At 39.2% G+C, this 20299-nt stretch overlaps 1 protein-coding gene across 1 annotated transcript in view; it reads right to left on the reverse strand.

Moving 5' to 3' along the window:
- DCHS2 (dachsous cadherin-related 2) overlaps window positions 1-20299 on the reverse strand; it is a 251423-nt gene that overhangs the window by 39291 nt on the left and 191833 nt on the right. Inside the window, exons 11-13 of the mRNA XM_047091507.1 lie at window positions 19053-19187; window positions 18634-18843; window positions 12935-13792 (exon numbers count right to left, since the gene is read on the reverse strand). Coding sequence (XP_046947463.1) covers window positions 12935-13792; window positions 18634-18843; window positions 19053-19187 — 1203 coding nt within the window. The remainder of the gene's footprint in view (window positions 1-12934; window positions 13793-18633; window positions 18844-19052; window positions 19188-20299) is intronic.

Here is a 20299-nt window from a genome sequence, read left to right on the forward strand (position 1 = left end):
ATTCACAGACACATGGAAATTAAATAACAACTCTTAAACAACTAGCAGGTCAAAGAAGAAATCTAAAGGATAATTAGATAATGTCTTGAAATAAATGAAACAAAAACACAATATACCAAAACATGGGCTGCAGCAAAAAACACAATGCTGAAAGAATTTTACAGCAATAAATGCCTACATTAAAAAAAGAAGAAAGACTGCACATCAACAACCTAATTTACACCCCAATGGACTAGAAAATGGAACTAAAAGCAAAGTTAGCAGAAAGAAATAATAAATATTAGGACAGAAATAAGTGAAAACAGAAATAAGTGAAAAACAGTAAATAAACAAGAGGAAAAATCACTTAAAGTAAGTTTTTAAAAAAAAATCAGCAAAATTGGGGCACCTGGGTAGCTTAGTTAGTGAAGCACCTGATTTCCGCTCCGGTTATGATCTTGCAGTTCATGAGTTCGAGCACCGCGTTGGGCTCCACGTGGACAGTGTGGAGCCTGCTTGGGATTCTCTCTCTCCCTCTTTCTCTGCCCCTTCCCACTTGGGCTCGCTCGCTCTCTCTCTCTCAAAATAAATAAAATTTTAAAAATCAGCAAAATTGAGAAATCCTTAGTCTAGACAAAGAAAAAAAGTAAAAAGACTCAAGTAACAAAAACTAGAGACGAAAGAAGAGATATTACAAGTGATGCCACAGAAATAAAAGGTATCATAAGAGACTACTATGAACAATGATACACCCAAATAAGATAACCTAGGAGAAAAGAACATATTTCTAGAAACACACACCCTACCAAAATTGAATTTACAGAAAGAAAAAAATCTGAACAGATGTATATATAACTAGTAAGAAGACTGAATCAATAATCAAAACCTCCCCATAAAGAGAACCAGATGGCTTCACTGGTGAAGTCTACCAAACATTTAAAGAAGAATTAACACCAATCATTCTCAAACTCTTCCAAAATATTGAAGACAACACTTCCAAACTTATTTTATGAGGCCAGCATTACTCTGATGCCAAAATCAGAGACACTGCAAGAAATCTACCCCTGATGAATATAAATGCAAAGATCCTCAACAAAATACCAGCAAACCGAATTCAACAGCACATTAAAAGGATCACATGTCATAACAATGTGAGATTTATTCCTGGGATGCAATGATAGTTCAATGTATGAAAATCAATCAGTGTGATACACCACCTTAACAGAATAAAGAGTAAAAATCACATGATCATCTCAGTACACGCAGAAAAAGCATTTGGCAAAATTCAACACACTCATGATAAACACACTCAATAAACTAGGAACAGAAGGAAATTACCATACATAATAAAGGCCATATAAGAAAAGTCCACAGCTCTAACATTCTTACTCAACAGTGAAATCGAAAAGCTTTTCAACCAAGAACAAGGCAAGAATGCCCACTCTCGCAACTTCTTTGCTACATATAGTACTGAAAGTCCTAGCCAAAGAAATCAGGCTTTGAACTTACAAGCATCAAAATCAGAAAACAAGAATAAAATGATCCTTGCTTTTAGATGACATGATCTATGTAGAACCTAATGTAGAAAACTCTATAGATTAAACACACATACACACACACACACACACACACACACACACACACACACTCACACACTAGTTAGAACTAATATATGAAATCAGCAAAGTCGTAGAATACAAAATCACTTGTGTTTCTATGCACTAACAATGCACAATCTGAAAAAAGAAATTCGGAAAACAATCCCGTTTACAATAGCATGAAAAAAATTGGGATAAATTTAACCAACGAGGTGAAAGTCTTATACACTAAAAACTATAAAACATTGCTAAAATAAATTATAGAAGACACAAATACATGGAAAGACATTCTGTAGCCACTCCATGAGGAGTGGAAGACTTAATGTTATTAAAATGTCTACACCACCCAAAACAATCTACAGAATCAGTGCAATCCATATCAAAATCTCAATGGCTTTTTTTTACAGAAACAGAAAAAAAGAATTTTAATATTCACATAGAATCTCAAATGCTTCCAAATAGCCAAAATAATCATGAGGGAAAAAACAACCAAACAGCAGAAGGTGTCACACTTACTAACTTCAATAGTGCAGAGCTAGAGTAATCAAAACAGTATGGTACTGGCCAGATACAGAGAGACGAATAGAACAGAACAAAGATTCCAGAAAGAAATCCCCATGCATATTTTCTTTTTTTTTAATGTTTATTTATTTAATTTGAGAGGAGAGCACAAGCAGGGGAGGGGAAGAGAGAGAGAGAGAGAGAGAGAGGGAGAGAGAGAATCCCAAGCAGGCTCCACTCTGTCAGCACGGAGCCCAGCGCGGGGCTCTAATTCACAAACCTTGAGATCATGACACGAGCCAAAATCAAGAGCTGGAAGCTTAACCGACTGAGTGGCCCAGGTGTCCCAAAATGACCAACAGATTTTTAAAAGATGCTCAGTATCACTAATCATCAGGGAAATGCAAATCGAAACCACAAGGTATCACCTCACTTCGGTTAGGATGGGTGTTAGAAAACAAAAACAAAACAGAAAATAACGAGTGTTGGTGAGGATATGTAGAAATTGGAATCCTTGGACACTGCTGGTGGTGTTATAAAATGGTGTAGCCCCTATGGAACACAGTATGAAAGTTTCTCCAAAAATTAAAATTAAAGCTGTCATATATCCAGAAATCTCACCTGGGTGCATATATCCAAAGAACTGAAAATAAGATATCAAAGGGATACCTGCATATCCATGCTCGCTGCAACATTTTTTAGAACAGCCAAGAGATAGAAATAATCTAAATGTCCTTGGATGGATGAGGGGATAAAGAAATGTAGTATATGCATACAATAAAGCATTATTCAGCCTTTAACAAGAAGGAAATCCTGTCATAGGCACTGAGGAACCTTGATTTTGTGAATAAGCCAGTCACAAAAAGACAAATACTTCATTGACTCCACTTATACGAGGTATCTAAAGTAGCCACACCCTTAGCAGCAGAAGTAGAATGGCGGTTGCTAGAAGCTGGAGGGAAGGGAAAGAGTTGTTCAATGAGTATAATTTCCGTTTTGAAAGACGAAAATGTTCTAGAAATCCAATGCACAATGACGGGCCTATTGTTATCACTACCATACAGTGCACTTAAAAATGATTATTTACAATGGTAGATTTTCTGTTATGTGTCTCTTACCACAATTAGAAAAGGAAGAAAAGTTGATTTTCCTCTTCCCATCATCAGAAATGACTGCACATATGTTACTAAAGCTTTCCAAAGAATTCACCCCTGGGATGAGACAAAGCATGGAAAATCTCAAAATAAATAATTTTCCAAAATTTGTGAACAGATGAAAACCATGTTTTAAAATGTAAATGCTATGCAATCTTCAACACATTTGCTTTTGTGAACACCTTAAGGAAATTAATAGGGGAAGCTATGAAAAAGTGCTTATTGACCTCTTATGAGCTTTAGGAAAAGAGAGATGTGTCAGAAAACCAAGACAGAATTAATACATGAAACGAGAAGTCAACAAAATTGATGAAGTCTGAAATGTATTTTTAATGGGGTTACAGATTTTGGTGGCCAAATTTTTTAAAGGGAAGATTATCTAGAAATGGATGCATTGAATCATTTGAAATTCACTTATAACAACTTAGAGAAAGGCAGGTGTTAAAGTGACTCCCTGATGTTCCTACTACCTCTCTAATTTTGTGATTTACAGAAGACTGTATTTAAAGCATGAGCTTGAGAATTTTCAGTGTTGCTTCACTGTTGGATCAGAATCTCAAATCTTGTCTGCAGACCTGAGGCTGTTAATCTCCCCTCATTTTCCAATGATTCCCTGTCTAGTTTGCACCCCCAGGTTGATGACCAGACTCCAATTTCCCTTCGTTTTCAAGAGCTGTCCTTTTTCTCCTTTCCAGCTCCTGGCATCCCTGAGCCAGCTAGAATCCAGAGCCTGCATATGTCCAGAAAGAAAGGTTGCACAATTTTTCAATACAAGTACTTCTCAACTTTGGTGGTTAGATACCTGGCACATTTCCAATTACTTCAAGAAACAAAGCAAATGTCTTAAAAATCTTAAAAATATGTTTTACTTAGATTAAAGAAACGCCATCTAAGATGTTTTTAGCTGCCACATAATGAATACTGTAATCAAGTATTTTAATGATTCCATTTGATTGTCACAGCTTGAGGGAGATGCATTGCTGTCCTCAAAATATAAAAATCTGAAATCAGGGTTCAACATCCACAAATAATAGATGCTAATTGAAAACAAAAAGGAAAGAAAAGAAATCCTGATATTTCCAAGTGTTTTATTCCCGTTTTATACTCAAATATAAATGAGATTTCTCAGTAAACTTAACAGTGCTATAAATCACAAATGTCCAAATCTCTTCTGGCTTTCAAAAACAAAACAAAATGCCCCTCTGATCTTCAAGACTCTTCAAGCCACTGCCATGGTCCTTTGTTACCCTTCACAGCCAAGCCTTTGAAAACAGACTGAACTTCTCATCCCTGCTCGCTCTGCACCTTAGCTTCTAAAATGGTTCTAGTGACTTAGTTCACCCTAGTGTTTCCGATCCTCCCTGAAGTTGCTAAATTTTATCTGGCTGCACATAATTCCTTGTAAGCAGCCGCAGTTGACTCTGGAGTGCATGTTGGTGGTCTCCGTTCCTGGCCTCTATTCTCTGCCAAATCCTGAACTCTTTCACCAAAGCGGACTTACTCTTCAGAACCTCCTTTCCGGATGCTCCTCATGTTGCTAATTGTGTCTTTTTCTCTTATTGTCTTATCCTTTATACTCAGTGCATGGACTTATCTTTTCAGACATGCCTTCCTTTCTACTGTGTCCTTACCTCCTTGTGTCAAGATGGCATCCTCAGACCATCCCCGGAAACACTCCCCTACCCCGTGAAGGAGAGGTTTTCTGAGTGCTGGGTAGCAGCCGACCACTTCATGCACTTCTGCACTGGGGACAGACCTCCAACTAAACTAGCTCTCACTTTTCCGTCCTTATCTTACTTAACCTCTGCCGCAAATTAGAAATTGTTGACCACTCCCTGCCTTTTGAACGCATCACCTTCCTGCTCCTCTAACACTACCTTCCCAGACTTTTGGTGATGCCCTGGCCAGCCCCTACACCTCAGTCTCTTTGGTAGATGTGTTACTTCAACCCTTGCAAAATACTGCTGTTACTTTGCATTTCTTCTAGGCCCTCTCTCTACCTCCAACTTTGGCTTGCATGCATAATTACATGGGAGTTTCTACCCACTCACAATGCCTGATGTACCTTCAAAAATCTCATCTAACTGCGTGGGGGTTGTGGATGTCTAGGTAGAGGTAATTTTTAAAAGCTCCTCAGGGGCGCCTGGGTGGCTCAGTCAGTTAAGCGACCAACTCTTGATTTTGGGTCAGGTCATGATCTCTCATTGATTGAGCCCTATGTAGGGCTCTGTGGAGAGCCTGCTTGGGATAGTCTCCCTCCCCCTCTCTCTCTCTCTCTCTCTGCCCCTCCTCCGCTTGTGCATGTTCTCTCTCTTTCTCTCTCAAAATAAATGAATAAACTTAAAAAAAATAAAATAAAATAAAATAAAATAAAATAAAATAAAATAAAATAAAATAAAATCTCCCCAGGTAACTTTGTGGTCATTCATCATGTGGATTACCACAGTACCCTCCTAACTTCCTAGCTCAGATTTCTCCCCAGGCCTTCACAAGACTTCAAAGTCAACTAGGTATAAAACCTGTTTTGTCACTCTTTCAACAATCTAAAGGTCATCAAGATCACACTGGAAAGCTCAAGAGAGCCTCTTCAACTGTTTAGGATTAATAAGCAATAACTTGTAACAACTTTCTGATTACAGTGTGGCTTCCTGTGTCCTTTCTCCTAGAAAGAGAGACCTGCTTATCCTGGCAGGACTGTTGTAATCCACACGGCAAGTATAGTTTTTCATATACCTAAAAACTGACATTCTGGTCTATGTATCAGTCTCCTTCATATTGGTTAATAAGTTCCAACCCTGGGGAAAGTAACTCCCTGGCTTGTTAATAAGATGAGGTGTTGAGCCTATAATGGCTGAGGCCCAGATGTGAGACTGGGGTTAATTTCCAAAGATGAAAGCTGCCTTTTGAGATGTTTATCTCGCTCTGAGACAGACTGACCTCATCAAAAGTACTCTTCTCTATCTCCTCCAGAGCTATCTTAGTCATAGGTAAGGTGATGAAATGCCATACTGGGCTAGTTAGATAGCACTCATTCCAATGAGTTTCATTCCAAATATGAGACTGGCCTTAAATAAAATGAAAAAGGGGTGACAGGTGATACATAATTACTTCCCCTTTTGTCATTATCATAAAAATGTATATGTTGGGCCCTGTTCCAAAGTTATAGATGACACAGATTATGGGAACTCTTCCCATAACTTCCATAGTTATGGGAGATTTGTCACCTTGGAAAGTATAATTGCTATCTTGTTTGGAGACAAAATGGAGTGGAATGGAATGGTAGGGCTTTAAAACCTGAAAGCATTTCACTATTGTTATATTATTGCTGTGTAACAACTGGTTGCTCTGGTAAGAATTTATACCCAGTGAACTTTATAGAATTCAATGAAAGATTTGAGACAGAAGGAGAGTAATAATAACAATTTAAAAAATGACTAGTACACTACATGACCTCATTTAATCCTTATAGTAGCCCTGTGAGGAAATCCTTATCATTTCCACTTTATAGGAGGAGAAGGACAGCTCATACACTGTGAGTGGAGAATGGTGGTGACCCACTCAGCTACACCAACTCCTATCACACCACACTCTACATACATGTGCCCAGTCTACCAAGAGTAAGAGCCAAAAGTTACTGGACCCACTGCCAAAGGACCAAAGAAGAAGGGGTTGCCCTCCAAACTATCAAGATCAGATGCGTTTATGATACAAAATTAAATATGCATAATTCACTAGTTAGAATGCCCCTGTACATCATCATGTTTTAATGTTATCTCAAGATTTTTAAGGTCTGAGTATTTACTTCCAAGCACCATATCGATACAATTCATAATTTCATATTTTCCCCTCATGGTAACTAAAAGAAATGCATGAAGCTACGAATAATCCACACTAGGGACTGTGACTACTGATTCATCTTCCTCAGGATACCCAAAGCATTGGGAGTGAAACAAGAAATAAATGGTGGCTTCCAGAAGGTCCACTGAAATTGTTGAATGGATTGAAACACCACAGGCAACCAAGTGGTTTATTTTTCACTTCAAAAAATTCAGGACAGTTATTTTCCCTCTCATCTAGTTTGAAGAGGAACAGTGGCAAGTGTAAAGAGTGGGGAATCACTTGAATTTCAACTCTTTTTCTCATGTTGCTGTATGGGTGGTCTCTCTCTCTTATGGACAACTGGTATCCTGGAGAGTGACTCTTTCTGTGAATAAGTGAATACATCATGACCAACTCTTAAAGAGATTTTACCTACCCAAGAGTTGCTTTTAAATGGGAACTATATACTGAACTATATATCATTTTAAACAGTTGGTGTTACATTTAACATTGTTCGTAGATGAATGCAATGTTAATCAAAACTCAAATCTGTGGGCTTGGCCAGAAAGAAATGTTAAACAAATATAAATACATTAGGGCTATTTGTTTTAACTTTTAATTTTCTTAAAAGAACATTTAAATGTTAAAATTAGTTTGGAGTGATGAAAATTTATGATAATACAACAAAGAATTTGCTCAAGATGTTAATTGATGCCTACTGATAGGATATTTGAGTAGCCCACGGAAAATGTAAGCTTCCAAAAGGGACATGTTTTTCATTTGAAAACAAAATGAAAAACTAAAGACATATTTGGGAGGAAATAATGCTGGAGGCTATAAAATGTTATTAAATAATTTATATCAAGGCCATTCTAGGACTAATCAATGGATTTACAGTCTTTTAAAACTACTGGAATTCTTGGGGCGCCTGGGTGGCTTAGTCGGTTGAGCCTCCGACTTTGGCTCAGGTCATGATCTCATGGTCTGCGAGTTTGAGCCCTGCGTTGGGCTCTGTGCTGACAGCTCAGAGCCTGGAGCCTGCTTCAGATTCTGTGTCTCCCTCTCTCTGACCCTCCCCCGTTCATGCTCTGGCTCTCTCTGTCTCAAAAATAAATAAACATTAAAACAAATTTAAAAAAAGATAAATAAAACTACTGGAATTCAAAGCAAAAAAAAAATCACCTTCTGATGTCTATGATATGATCCAGCAGTCTGACCTGAATTCATGTCTAAGTAAAGCTTTGGCCGGCTTGAAATGTCAATCAATATGTTATGTACCTGGTCACTGTTTTTCACAGGAGGTTAGGAAATCCTGCTGAACCAGGTACAGGTTAGTTGCATCTAATCATACTCAATGGCCTACTTAACCGTCATCCTTCCCTTCTGTCTTTCTCCTTCCTGTTATATGCCCAATGTTTGGCTTCTCTCTCAATTTAGACTTTATGTCCTTCAAACATGTCATAGTTTACTCTTCATAATGAGGTCCCAACCCATTGCTGCAGGTGTCTTGAAATGTATACCTACCTGGATGCTTAATGGGTTCTATATGCTTGTCGTACTACCAGAAGTATTTCTAGTCTTTTTTATGTATAAGATTTAATAAATTGATTTTTAAAGTCTGAAGTTCTATTATAAAGATAACAGTTAAATTTATTCCAGTTATTCTAAATACAAGAGGACTAAGAAGGACAACTGTGATCAGAGGTCAAAGAAAACACAGTGATGCATATAGCAGGATGATGTCTTCCCATCATTAGCTTTTCTGACTGAATCTCAAACACAAAGCCCACCTACAGAGGCAAGAAAGTAATTTGGTCTTCACTGTCTTCTGTACTAACTTTTAATCTCAGGCCAGGTTACTCTTAACCATATCGATTAATCCCAATTGTGATGGCCGGGAGTAGACTGAAGGTGTACCGATTTGATGAGTTGCTGCCTGAGTGATGGGCAAACAGGTTAAAATCAAGATAGTTCCCTCCCATAACCGCTGCCTCTTATCCACAGAGTGAATCTGTGACATACAAATGAATGGCACATTGCAAAAATGAAAACAGGTGCAAAGTGTGCACCCCCACGGCAGTTTTCATTAGTGTTATTTTAATTCACTCCTGAATTCAACCATAAATATTGTATTTACTAATCCATAACTTAATTTCATCCTGAACTGTTTTCATTGGGGTACCTTGGATATTGATTTTTATTTTGGCTTAATCCTGCAAACAAATTGATCCTGGGTAAATTGAGAAAGAATATTCTAACAATTAGGGAAAGCCCAGGCACATTACTTAATATTTTGAAATTTTATCCACTGATGTGAAAAAGTATAATAACAATGATGACTTCCATGCCAGTTCTTTTGAAGAATAATATATTTAATGCCTATTACTCTGAAGAATTTATACTGAATGTGAATGTTCACTAGTAGCGGTTGGAAACCTTATTATGTGAAAGATAACTGAAGGAATTAAAGAAGGGAAAACTACTTGAGTAAAAGCCAACATCCCCCTGTGGTCTACAAGGCCCCACGTGGTCTGGTCGTCCTCCGACCTCATTTCCCATCACTCTGGCCCTTGCTTACTCTGCTTCGTCACACAGTCCTCTTTGCTGTTCTTTGAACAAACCAGGCAGGCTCCCACTAGCTTCTTCTTTTTTTCTGAAATACTGTACCCCCAAATATACAAATGGATGTCTCCTCTCCTTAGGTCTTTGTCCAAATGTGTCAGCTCAATGATGCCTGCCCTTACCTACTATTTAAAACTGCTGTTTGTCCCCCACCCAAGACCTCCTAATTCCTTCTTACCTTGCTGTGCTTTTTCTTTACTTGATAGCTCTTATCACCATCTAACATATACTATAGTTATTCATTATGTTCATTGACACTGTCTCAGTATCCCCGCTAGAATGTTATTAGCCTCATGAGGACAGGCATTTAGGTCTTTTAGTTCACTAATATATCCTAGTAGATAAGTACTGGGCATATAACACTCGATAAAAAATTCAAGGAGGGCCACCTAAGTGGCTCAGTTGGTTGGGCATCTGACTCTTGGATTCAGCTCAGGTCATGATCCCAAGGTTGTAGGATCAAGCCCCACATCAGGGTCTGTACTGAGCATGGAGCCTACATAAGATTTTCTCTCTCTCCCTCTGCTCCTCTCCCCTGCTCATGCAATCTCTCTCTCATTCTCTCTCTCTCTCTCTAATTAAAAAAGTTAGTGGAAAGAGCAAATAAAATATCTGAAGAGTGACTGTGTACAGCAGAGGAGTGCTCCAGAGGGAAGAACTAGATTTATGGACAGAAAGGAGGGAGAGCTAGGTTCAACGTGTGAATGACTTTCCAAATGAAGAGATTTTCCAACTTTGTCATGCAGTCAAATCGCCCACAGAGCTCGTGAAAAACAATTCCTGGACCCCAAACTTAATGAAGCAGATCCTTCAGGGGTGGGTTACAGATCATTTGGTTCACACCCCATTTCAAGAACCACCCTTTTTTTTTTTAATTTTTTTAACATTTATTTATTTTTGAGACAGAGAGAGACAGAGCATGAACAGGGGGAGGGCCAGAGAGAGAGGGAGACACAGAATCTGAAGCAGGCTCCAGGCTCTGAGCTGTCAGCACAGAGCCTGATGCGGGGCTCGAACTCACGGACCGTGAGATTGTGACCTGAGCGAAGTCGGACGCTCAACCGACTGAGCCACCCAGGCGCCCCAAGAACCACCCTTCTAAACTCAGTCACTGAAACATTCAAGTAGCAGCAGAAAGACCAAGTGCCAAGGGCTTTTAGACAAATGTTCCTTTTTGCACTACAGACAAAGGCTGGGCTCAAAGATACTGTAATTTTATCAAATCAATTTTAAGATTAATATATTGTTTTTGTGCTATATTATTTAGAAAATGCTAACTTTACTTTCCATCAGGCTCTGCTCTGGTGTTGGAATGCATGCCTCTTAAGAGTAATAGAAGTATAGCTCTAAGGAGCATCTCATATTATGTAACATTTAACGCTTATTTGGAAGTCTCATTACACATAAGAATACATGTTGCAAATTTCTGATTTAGTTTGGAAGTCACTATTATTTCCTTTAATGCAGAAAACTGCAATTTACTGTGAATTATGTTTAGAATCAATAAGAGACCTTCTGTGGAAGCAATCTATGGAATAACCATAATTCCAAAAAGGGTCAAAGTCAAGTTAATAATCTGCAACTGAAAACAACCCTAATTTAATATTCAATATTAAGCTGAATATTCTCTTTTCATAGAGAAGGCAGTATAAAATGTGTAACATAGATATTTTCACTATGAAATGAATGCATCAAATGAGAGAAATGCAGTTTGCCTTTTAAATAATAGTGTAGGTAGGTGCAGATAAATTGAAATTGAATCACGATAAAATGACAAAACACAAACCACAAATGCCATGAGCAGGTGCACAGCACACAGCAGACCTTTAACAGCTAAGCTCCTCCTCTTTGAGTCCATGAGCTTTGCCCGGTTGGTGGAAAGAATCAGCAGATTCATCCCTGCACTCTCTAGTCAGATATAATTGCCCAAGTCAAATGTCTTTCAATTTATAACTGTCTGTAAGGACGTCTTTTCACTTGTGGATAGAAAGATAATTAAAACTGATTTTTATTTATGCTTCCCAGTATGGCATAAATGTAAGGAAATAATTGAAAACAAACAGCATTATTAGGAAAAATAGTTACTGTTCGCAGAAGCCTGTGCTGAGCTGTATTATCTGCCCCAAATTCTTTGAGGATCAGATATTACTGCATTGTTTGAAAGCCACTGCTGACCCTATCGAAATGAAGTAATAATATTAGCAGTGGTAGTTTCTATTTATTACATGCTTACTATGTATTAGACACTGCTCTAAGTGCTTTACATGAACTAGCTTATTCAGCTCCCAGAACCTAATGAGGTAGGCATGATTATTATTCCTAATTTATGGGTTAGGAAACTGAGGCTCAGAGAGATTCAGCTGCCCAAGGAGGCACGGTGGTTGAATTTGGAATTAAACTCAGGCGGAGCTCAAGCATTTAACCACAACATGCCTCCTCTTTTATTGTACTTCTAAGAAAGTACTTTAGGAAATGTACACTTGTTGAGGATTCATATACATTTAAATAAAAGGGTTTATTTTGAGATTGTAAACCTAAATTAACTGAAACTTCAGAAGCCCTAAATGATTTATTTTTCAGTATTTTCACTCTTTGTTGTTTTTAAAGGTGTGTGTGTGTGTGTGTTACTATATTTGAAGGTATTGTTTTTTAAGTTTATTTATTTATTTAGAGTGAGAGCACACGTGTACAAGGAAGGGGCAGAGAGAGGGAGGGACACTGAATCCCAAGCAAGTTTCCTACCATCAGCACAGAACCCCATCCAGGGCTTGAACTCACAGATGGCTCGAACTCACAAACCGTGAGATCATGACCTGAGTCGAAACCAAGAGTCAGACAGTTAACCAACTGAGCCACCCAGGGGCCCTGATTGAAGGTATTGTTTTAATACTGTACTATGGATGAAAACTGGCATACTGAGATGCCTGGGTGGCTTAGTCGGTTAAGCATCGGACATCGGCCCAGGTCATGACCTCATGGTTTGTGAGTTCGATCCCCGGGTCGGGCTGTATGCTTACAGCTCAGTGACTGGAGCCTGCTTCAGATCCTGTGTCTTCTTCTCTCTCTGCCCTTCTCCCACTCATGCTCTGTCTCTCTGTCTCTCAAAAATAAACACTGACAAAATTTTAAAAAATAAAAGAAAATTGGCTGAACTCAGAAATTTATGACTGAATCTGCAATAGCACTCTTGTTGTATAAACCTTCATTTTAAACATTTTGCCCAAACAGATGCAATATACAAAAACTTGAGGGGACACTCACCTGCATCACAATTTTCAGTCACAGTCCCTTTATACAGAGGGTGGCTGAAGGAAATCTTTCTATCTTCTCCTTCCATGTGAACGACTAAGAGGCCAGTGACTGTCCTAGCTGGGACGCCTTGGTCCATAACTTTTAACTGCAGCCAGATTGGAAAATATTCTGAAGATGGGTTGTGCCGAAGTTGAACTTCTCCTGTATACTTATCAATAGAAAACATTGACTGGGTCTCTGCAAAACTAAACATGACAGTTCCATTGGGGCCCAAGTCGGGGTCGCTGGCTGTCAGAATGGCAGTTGTCTGGTTAGGAGGTGACTGGGTGGAAAGAAAAATTTCAAAGGGGTTCTGCTCCCACACTGGATCATTGTCATTAACATCCATGACATGCACTTTTATAATTACTGTGGTGCTTCTCGAGCCCTGGACACTACAGTCTCTGGCCACAGCCCGAAATGTATGTTGGGATCTGGCTTCTCGGTCCAAGGTGTGGCAGGTTCTCAGTGCACCCGCCACAGAATCAATGGTGAATGTACCAGAAGCTTCACCCTCCAGAAAATACTCAGTTTGCCCATTCAGACCTTCGTCCTTGTCCACAGCAGATAGTACCAGAACCACTGTCCCCACTTCAGCATCTTCTCTCACGGAGGCCTGGTAATGCAGCGTGGGGAAGGAAGGGCCATGGTCATTGTCATCCAAAACTCTAACCTGCAACTGCACTAGAGAGCTCCTCGGTGGATCCCCTAGGTCGGAACACAGGATGACTAAGGTAAAATTGCTGACTTGCTCCCGGTCCAAAGCGCGAGTGGTTGAGAGGTCTCCTGATGTTTCATTAATAGCAAAGTACTCATCAGTATTCCCATCTACGAAAGGAAACAAATACAAATTCAAAATGCATTTGAATTGAAGAAGTAGCAGCCCTTTGCTGGCTATATATACACACACATATGATTCATGTGTATATGTGCTACATATATCATTCATGTATATGATGAGATATATGCAGGATTCATGCATTCAACAAATATTTATTTCATGATTATTCATCCTAGCACTTTTGTAAGTATGGAGGATACAACAGTGAACATGATAGAGTCCCCGCCCTCATGAAGCTTCTTTTATCAGGGGATAAACAAAATAATATAATTCAATATCTATCTTAATTCAATCAATAATTAGAGGGGGGCCTGGGTGGCTCAGTGAGTTAAGTGTCCGATGCTTGACTTCAGCTCAGGTCATGATCTTACAGTTCATGGTTTTGAGCTTCATGTCAGGCTCTGTATTGACAGTGTGGAGCCTGCTTGAGATTCTTTCTCTCTCCCTCTCTCTCTGCCCCTCTTCCTGCTTGCTCTCTCTCTAAATAAATGAACTTAAAAAAATAATTTACTTGCTTTGACTTGATTTGCAAGAGTATGAATTTTTGTGTCTGCATCTACAACTTTTTATATTCATATATTTTTCCTCTGATTAAAGTATATGTTTTCATTGAGATAAAACAACAATGGGACACCTGGGTGGCTCAGGTGGTTAAGCGTCTGACTCTTGGTTTCAGCTCAGGTCATGATCTCATGGTTTGTGAGTTTGAGCCCCATGTCGGGCTCTGTACTGACAGTACGGAGCCTGCTTAGGATTCTGTCTTCCCCTCTCTCTCCTTTTCTCTGCCTCTCCCTTGCTGGTGCTCTCTCTGTCTCTCAGAATAAATAAATAACTTTTAGTCAGGAAAAATATAGTTCCACGACTTTCCGGCAATATCTTGGATGAAGGGCACATTCTTGGATGAGGCTCACTATTCCAAACAGTGTGAGGATTTACTAGCATCTGCCAGGGGTCTATGGGGAAGAAGGAGAACACCATTCAAAAGAACAACAGCTAGGGGCTGAGGAGAAGAGACTTGCATTTGCATTTTATTCATAACACACAAGTAATTTGTATCACACATAGGGGTGATCCGACAAACCTACATTTCTGTGGCATTTGTAGTTGATAAAATGATTCATTCACTCAGCAGACATTTAAGGAGAACCTGCCACATGCCAAGCATGTGCTGGATACTGGGAATATGAGGAGAGTAAGCCATGATCCCAGTCTCCAAGAATTACGGTGCAGGAGGAATTTGGGTCAGTACCGGGACATCAAAGTGTGGTGTGAAAATCATATGCACGGGGCGCTGAGACGGAAATGAAGGGCACACAATCCTGTGTTTGGCTGAGCGGGAACGATTGGAGAGAGTGACATCACAACTGATCCCTAAAGAGGAAGGGGCCAGGCTAAAGGTTTGGCAAGTGCGTTGTAGGTAGAGGAGAGAGCCTGAAGGAAGCATTCCACATTGGTAGTGTGATGCCGTTGGGCATGAGGACTGGGTCTTTGAGGTGAAACAATTTGGAGCCTGAAGGAAGTCTTATGACTATGAGAAGTTAATAGCTGCAAATGTTTTAGTGTAACTAGAACACAGGGTTCCCTGGGTGTTTGCAAGCAGAGGGCAGAGAGAGGGCTGGCAGCTGGGAAGACATGAATTTAGGAGAGAAGGAGAGGGTTAAATCATGAAGCGCCCTGTGTATACTGCTGAGGAGTCTACCTTAACATCTGTAGGGAGCCCCTGAAGGGTTTTAGACAGGAAAGGATCATGAATCACACTTCTGTTTTAGGAAGAAGCCTGGGCAGCAATGTCAAAGCTTGGTTTTGACACTGACAGTACAGAGCCTGCTTGGGATCCTCTCTCTTCCTCTCTCTCTCTGCCCCTCCCCCACTCGCTTGCAAGTGAGGGTTCTCTCTGTCTCACTCTCACAAAAATAAATAAGCTAAAAACAAGAATTCTTCTTGGAACAATTTTAACATCTTTTTGTTTTGCTCATTAATCATGACTTAAAAAAATCTTTGGCAGTTGTTAATTTTATATTTGTATGAAAGTCATTATTTTACTTAAAAAATGTCCTTTAATGGGGTTAAGACATAGAATGCAGGGAGATAGGGAGATATAGGGGGGCAGTGGTAGCTGAAGACAGGGACTGGATGCAATGACTCAGTGAGAGTACGTCTATGAGGAAAGTAAAAAAAAAAAAATACTAAGCACCAAACACCATGGAAACTTCAATAAGTCAGAAGACCACCCGCAGCACAAGGACATTGGAAAGGCTTGTCTAGAAAGGACATGAAGGATCAGGAGAAAGTGACCTTCTGAAGTCAAGGTGGGGCCAAGTGTCCAGGGCGGGGTGTGCAAAGGCACAAAAGCAGGACAATCAAATTAAGAAGTGGAAAGATCCGCTGGGTTTAGCAACAAGATCCCAAGCTTCTCTCTGCAAGGGTAGTTTCAGTAGAACACATGGGAGCAGGATAAGAAGTGAAAGCAAGGTAAGGTCAGAAACCAGAGAGAAGCCAATGATTTTTAAGAAGCTCGGTTGTGAAGGAAAAGAGAGTGAGAAGGGACACACACCTGAGGGAAGATGTGTGTCTTCAAGACGAAAAAGGCTGGTAAATACTGATGGGAAAAACAAGTGGAAGGGGAAATTTTGACAGTATGGGAAAAAGCCAATGAGAAAAAAAAAGTCCCTGATGCAGTGAGAGGGGACAAGTGGCAATCTGGGGATTGTTTGTTATCAGTGCTCAAGAAGACAAGCACAGAATTTGAGAGCAAGCATTTAGAAAATCTTACCGCCACTTGACAAAATAATTTTACACCTGCACTAATAGATTTTTTAAAAATGGGGCTATGCCTTTTTTTTTTCTCACAGTCATTCATATTTATTGTATTTAACAAAAATTTCAGTGTATAACAGATAGGAAATTTAAAAAATCCAACTCTGGTCCTTAATCACAGATTGTTTGGGAAGTTCTAAAGAACAAGTGGAGTTTATAGAAGAAGGAAAGGACTCAATGCAATGGGTAGGAAAGAAGAAAATGGGGCTCACTTACACAAGTTAGTTTGAAAGGGTATCGTTCTTCAGGATGAAATATGACATTGCATGTAAACATTTACAATATATATGCCCTTGAACATGATAACTCTACTTACATTTATCATAAAGAAATAATTAAGCAAGTGTTGTTCAACGGTAGCATTTTTATAATAAGACTGCTATTGTGGTCAATACCTCGAAGACCATAAAAGGGAATGGATGGAATAAGTGATATTATACATATGCAATAAGAGGAAACATCATTAGAAATGCTAACATATATGTCTATTTACTCATCCGAAAGGTTCAAACAGTATGTTAAAAATGAGTTTAAAAATGAGGTAGCAAAATAGCATATATAAATTGTCCAATATATGTAAAATTGATGTCTCCATTCACAAGGTTCATGAGAGAGCACTTTTCAAAATAGTAAAGGGGTTATCTCAGCAAGACAAAAATTTTGTGTGTTCCTACTTTTGTTCTCCATAAATCTGTATATATATCCTATAACAATTACGTATCATTCTTATAATCAGGCAAAAAGGAAATAAAGCTATTCTCATTTTGGAGTAAAATGGTGGTATATAGAAAATGCGACTGGTCCTAGAATTTTTAGCAAATAGAGAGTGATAGCTTTCAGAAGCTAGTTCCAAAACTGCTTTTACAAGATCTAAAGATCTGAAAGTGGTTCCCTCCATAAGATGCAGTCTCTGAAGCATTCCTCTCTCTCCTCAACTCATATTCTATGTGCACTCTGACACCTGCCAAAAATCAGATTCTTCAATCACTTTTTCTCTTAAATGAATAAGAAGATGCAGCTGTCTCCATACAAACACCACCATTATTCTGCCAGAGATCTTTATGTTTCTGATCCAAAGGGAGCAATATCACAAAATTATCTTCTAGTAGAAGTTCTTACAGATTTTTATCAAGAGTGGGATACACTCTTAAGTGTAGATCTTAAGTGTTACACCGATATTCAGATCTGGGAACTGTCTCTGTCTGTTCTAGCCTCCATTTAAGAAGGACCTGACAGGGGTGCCTGGGTGGCTCAGTCCATTAACCATCTGACTTTGGCTTGGGTCATGATCCTGCAGTTTGTGAGTTTGAGCCCTGTGTGGGGCTCTGTGCTGACAGCTCAGAGCCTACAGCCTGCTTTGGATTCTGTGTCTCCCTCTCTCTGCCCTTCCCCTGCTCACACTCTGTCTCTCTCTCTCTCTCAAGAAGAAACTTAAAAATTTTTTTTTAAAAAAGAAAGGCATGACAAAATTCTTGATGGCTCAAAATAATAAAAACATTAGCGATCATATGAAAGCCACAAAAATGGAATAAAGTTATATGTTCCATCTGCACATCCACTAGTATAGAAAAATTCACAAGAGGGGCACCTGGGTGGCTCAGTCGGTTAAGCGTCCGGCTGTGGCTCAGGTCATGATCTCATGGTTCATGAGTTTGAGCCCTAAGCCAGGCTCTGTGCCGACCGCTCAGAGCCTGGCGCCTGCTTCCGATTCTGTGTCTCCCTCTCTCTCTGCCCCTCCCCCCACTTGCACTCTGTCTCTCTCTCTCTCTCAAAAAAAAAAAATCTTAAAAAAATGTTTTTAAAAAAGAAAAATTCACAAGTGTCGTTGAGGGGAGATTTAAGAATTCGGAGGCCGTCGGTTCATGGTGTCTGTGGAAAGGACACACACGGCAGCAAACAGCTCTTGGCATGTTTTCTAAAGACACTGTGATAAACACCAAATACAGAATAATCACCAGTGTGTCAACTCGGGCAGTGTCCTGATGAGAATTTTAAAAAAGAAAATACTTACCAATTATATGATATCTGACAGCTCCATTATCACCAGCATCCATATCAGAAGCCAAAATAGTGTAGGCAACCCCTGGCTCTTGGTTTTCCAGAACCTCAATGCTATGACTGGGGACAATAATCTCTGGTGCGTGATCGTTTTCATCTTCCACAGTACAGAGAATCGTGGTGGTGCCAGATAACGAAGGGACTCCCCCATCTCGCACAAGTACTGATGTGAAATAAAAGAGAACACAGATTGTGGCCGTGAATTCATGCCTAGCATGCACTGCCCCAACCAGACTGCATCAGACGAAACTACCTGGGTAGCACTGGGTCAAGCGCATTTTATTTCAAGACACTCTGCAGAAATGTAAAATGTCACCACTACCCTCCTGCTGCTTGTTTTTGTTTGTTTAGCATCGTCCAGGGATCCCTTACCTCGAAGGGTGAAAACTTCCTGAACTTCTCTGTCAAGTGTGGTGGTTGTCACTACCTCTCCAGTGTCAGGATTTATCTTGAACAACCCAGATGAAGCACCTGGCATGATTTCAAACTGAAACTTGGAATTGATTCCTTAAGAAAAATAGAAAGAAAAACTTAGTAATTATCCCTTTGGAAACCAGTCATCTGTTTTCTTATTCTTTTTCCTGTGAACATGTCAGGCCATAGATGAAAAAGGCAAGACACTTAAACAGCCTTCAAATTAAGGTAAAACATCCAAAACACATACACACACACACACACACACACACACACACACACACACACACACCTCTTTTGGCTGTTCTTGCTAAATAAAAGCCTCATGGGCTGAAATGCTTGATTTTCAAAAGTCTTAGGAGACTTCCCCACAGTGAATGCTTAAGATTTTTTCCCTCCCGTAAAAGATTTCTTATGAGTGCGCAACCCTACAATATATTCCTAATTACTCCTTCTAACACCCCTGATTGTGATTTAATGACATAATTATAAGCTTGAGAGCCAAATGACAATTTCTTTAGATCAACCCTCTATTTAAAAACTTGTGCTCAGTTATGGTATTTTGTTTATTCTCCAGTACAGGAGGAAAGCACGTAGACTTGCTTATATGCATATTTTTGTTTTGTTTTTTACTTAGCATTCAGTCTCCTATTTGGAGTGAGAAATGTGGTATCATGTTATCATGCATTTTGAAAATAATGTTTCCCAATTTTGGGGGTTTCATTTCTTCCCTAAGAAAAGTGTTACATCATCTCCATCATTGATTATGAAGATCATTCATACCATTAACTTAATGAGTGTATCCCAGGCTGTTGTAGCTTATTTGCCCCTTATACAAGTTCCGTTTAATTATTTTCCTATCTTCTTTCTTAACTGACAAGAATCTAGGAGCAGACATAGTACTTAGAGTATATGATTTTATACTTCAATAAAAGATGAAATACTATTCATTTGCCTTAACAACAACACCAAAAAACTTCAATTACAAATTTCCATCTTGCCAATCTTAAAAATTTTCATTCCACTATGGTCTAGAGGCTATAACATAGGACTGAGTGCTGGAGGCAGTGGAATATAAGGCCAGTTTTATGTAAGAATAAATGTACTATGTCACTCGAAAGGGAAAGGATATTTGACATAGTCTGCAGGCATTTTAATGGCCTTAAGAGAAAATAAAGTCTAATAAGATAAATCAATAGGTTTGA

The sequence above is a fragment of the Lynx rufus genome, unplaced genomic scaffold, assembly GCF_022079265.1.
Source record: "Lynx rufus isolate CCGP_SWC_20201006 ecotype Redwood Valley unplaced genomic scaffold, mLynRuf1.p SCAF_3, whole genome shotgun sequence".
In the NCBI taxonomy this organism is placed as follows: domain Eukaryota; kingdom Metazoa; phylum Chordata; class Mammalia; order Carnivora; family Felidae; genus Lynx; species Lynx rufus.